The sequence below is a fragment of the Buceros rhinoceros genome, unplaced genomic scaffold, assembly GCF_000710305.1.
Source record: "Buceros rhinoceros silvestris isolate BGI_N320 unplaced genomic scaffold, ASM71030v1 scaffold12492, whole genome shotgun sequence".
Lineage (NCBI taxonomy): Eukaryota > Metazoa > Chordata > Aves > Bucerotiformes > Bucerotidae > Buceros > Buceros rhinoceros.
In genome coordinates this window covers 5585-8354 of record NW_010398963.1, presented here as the reverse complement: position 1 = coordinate 8354, position 2770 = coordinate 5585, and the positions used below count along the sequence as shown (strand labels likewise).

Here is a 2770-nt window from a genome sequence, read left to right as displayed (position 1 = left end):
CTTCTTTCTTTAAAGGCTCAAGAGGTTCACCTGGCATTGATGGTTTCAAAGGCATGACAGGCCTAAAAGGAAGACCGGGCATCAAGGGTATCAAAGGAGAATTTGGCCCGCTCGGGGCTCAGGGTGATAAAGGCTCACAGGGTGCAAGCGGCTTTAAAGGTATTTGCTTATGGGTGGTACTGGTGTGTTTGCTTTTCACATCTGGAGAACTATTTTGCAAGGACACAAAGGCAAAGAAGTCACATTTTTCACACGGTAAATTTAGCTCAGACATTCCTCCACCTATTTCACACATGGGCCTCTGGCTGAGAGGCCTGAATTTTAGGCTCAGGGAAAAGTTACTTCTTTGAGAACCTTACACACCTTCAAGGTTGGAGACAGACACCTCATTATTCAGCTAAGCTCAGATAGTGGCACCTCTGGGCATGTGCAGAACCCAATGAATCCTTTTCCCAGGAAGTGTAAGGTGTTTGGGAGAAAAGACCAAGTTGCTCCAGTTGCACTCTAAAGACACTGACATATTCAGAAAACCAGGCAGTTAAGTAGTTGAAAGTCAGAAACGTACCGACTGATGTCGTAATCAGTAAAACAAAAACTGTAACTCAGTCTTCTTTTCTTTGCATATAATTATCTTTAAATACACACTTTGCCACAAGGCCAAAATGTTATTCCTAGGGACCACAAGACAGGTACTTAAGAAAAACCGGTCTGCAATTCAATGGTTACAAAACAGTGCTCCCAGTAACTCTGGGGAGATCTGAGCAAAAGGCAGGTGACCCTGCAAAAAAAAACCTAAATAAACTTCTTGGTGAAGAAGAGAGTGCATGATCATGGGAAATATGTCAGGGTGGCTGGCCTGTCTCTGCATCCCACAAAGAACTAAAGACTATGTAAGATAAAGTCTATTTGGGTCCTTTCTTTGGGATATTATTTACTGATGTCACCAGTAACCTTCAAATCAAGAAAAGGAACAAAATAACTGGTAACAAATGCAACACTTTCTTTCGCCCAAGGCTTTTTGACTGAGAGTTTCCTTTTCACTGGAACTAACCTAGTTTTCTGTGCTTTCTCCAGTGCACATTTTGTTTTTTTATAAACTCGTGATATCTAACTGATCTGCTGAGAGGTAGAATATCTGTCACAGAAGAATCTGGGTCCAGCTCCTCAGTATTGGGTGTACAAAATTTTAATAGGTTCATAGAACGGTTTTGTTTGGGAGAGACCTTTAAGATCATCAAGTCCAACTGCTAACGCAGCACTGCCAAGTCAGCACTAAACCACGTCCCTCAGCACCACATCTACACATCCTTTAAATACCACCAGGGATGGCGATTCAACCAGTTCCCTGGACAGCCTGTTCCAGTGCTTTGCAACTGAGTTTAACTCAGTTTTCATGATTTCTTATGCTTGACTGTTCTGCTGACATTGTGTTGAAACAGGTAACTTCTTATGCAAGTGGCAATTCAGTAGCTTGTGCAAGATTACGTGTGAATCCTTTTTTGCTAAATTCACTCTTTTGTTCACTTTTTCCAACACAGTGCCACTGACCAGTTTCTTGTAACATGGTTGGGGTTCTTTTTGCCTTTCAGGTGACCGTGGGGATCAAGGCCCCCCAGGAGAACCGCCAAAGCTGATGCCCAGCATGATGATGGAAGTTAAAGGTGAAAAAGGAGATGTTGGAGAAACGGGCACAAAGGGATTCTTTGGCATAAAAGGTCAGTGGTCACAGGAAAACAAAGCATGCACATTCAGGACTATGGATCAGTGTCTCTTTTCAGTTACCATATTAAATACTCCCCGTTCATCATACCACTGTGCTTCAGCCCTCCCCAGCAAAGTCTCTTGACTGGATGCATTTTGCAGAGCCACTCCCAAGGAAAGCTTTGCGGGGTTATGTCGCATGTGCATGCTGCCTTTTTGTACTAGCACATCACGGTGCCATGTTTTGAGTAGGCCTCTAGCAGGAAAACGTCTTATGTACAAGCAACTGCATGTCAGCCTTCCCAGCTTTAATAGTTGAAATCTTCCTTATTTTTCTTCCCTGCCTGCAGGTAGCAAGGGAATGCCATGCATTCCTGGAAAGGCAGGAACTCCAGGGTCCCCTGGGCATCCCAGCTATGCGGCTGGTGCAAAAGGGGACGTTGGTGCAAAAGGGCTGACAGGTCTGAAAGGGTATCCTGGTCCAGCTGGCTCTCCTGGCATCAGAGGCTTCCCTGGCAGCACAGGAGGCAGGGTGAGTTCATTCAGCTAACATTCAGCCTCTCTAGGGAGTGGCATTCACACCTTGAAATTGTGCTGAACAGCTACGGTACAAAGATAAAAATGCAATAAAAATTGCATAAATAGTTCAAATATTATTGCTTAATCCCTCCAACATTCATTAAGTAGAGTGCTTTCTTTTTTTATTGGGAGACATCCAAATTTAATGTGCCAGCTTTTTGCTGATGAGGACCCCCATTCCTTCCAGGTCCTTGGTCTTGTTCCTGTAGCTGTTCGCAAAAGTTATTCTCAACACTGGGCTTGCTTTTCCCTTTCTCCCAGGAGTGATGGTACCACTGCCAAAGATTACTCACTGCCACTCATCTAACAGTAAAAGAGTCTGTGAATCTCAGCTTCTAGAGGGTAATTCACTGTGATCCACTTGGGCTGTGAAATAAGTTACACTGGAAGAAATAAGCTCTTACAAAAGGCTTGACAGTAGACTCTCAGACGTAATTTATTTAAGAAAGCCAAAAGCTATATTCCTTTCTGAGGTAGCTTTGCCCTTGGA

General features: G+C 43.8%; 1 protein-coding gene across 1 annotated transcript in view; it reads left to right on the top strand.

Moving 5' to 3' along the window:
* The window catches only part of LOC104489176 (collagen alpha-2(IV) chain-like), a gene marked incomplete at both ends in the record, with an annotated part of 88034 nt that overhangs the window by 80076 nt on the left and 5188 nt on the right, over positions 1-2770 (top strand). Inside the window, 3 exons of the mRNA XM_010131304.1 lie at positions 16-159; positions 1590-1715; positions 2052-2233. Coding sequence (XP_010129606.1) covers positions 16-159; positions 1590-1715; positions 2052-2233 — 452 coding nt within the window. The remainder of the gene's footprint in view (positions 1-15; positions 160-1589; positions 1716-2051; positions 2234-2770) is intronic.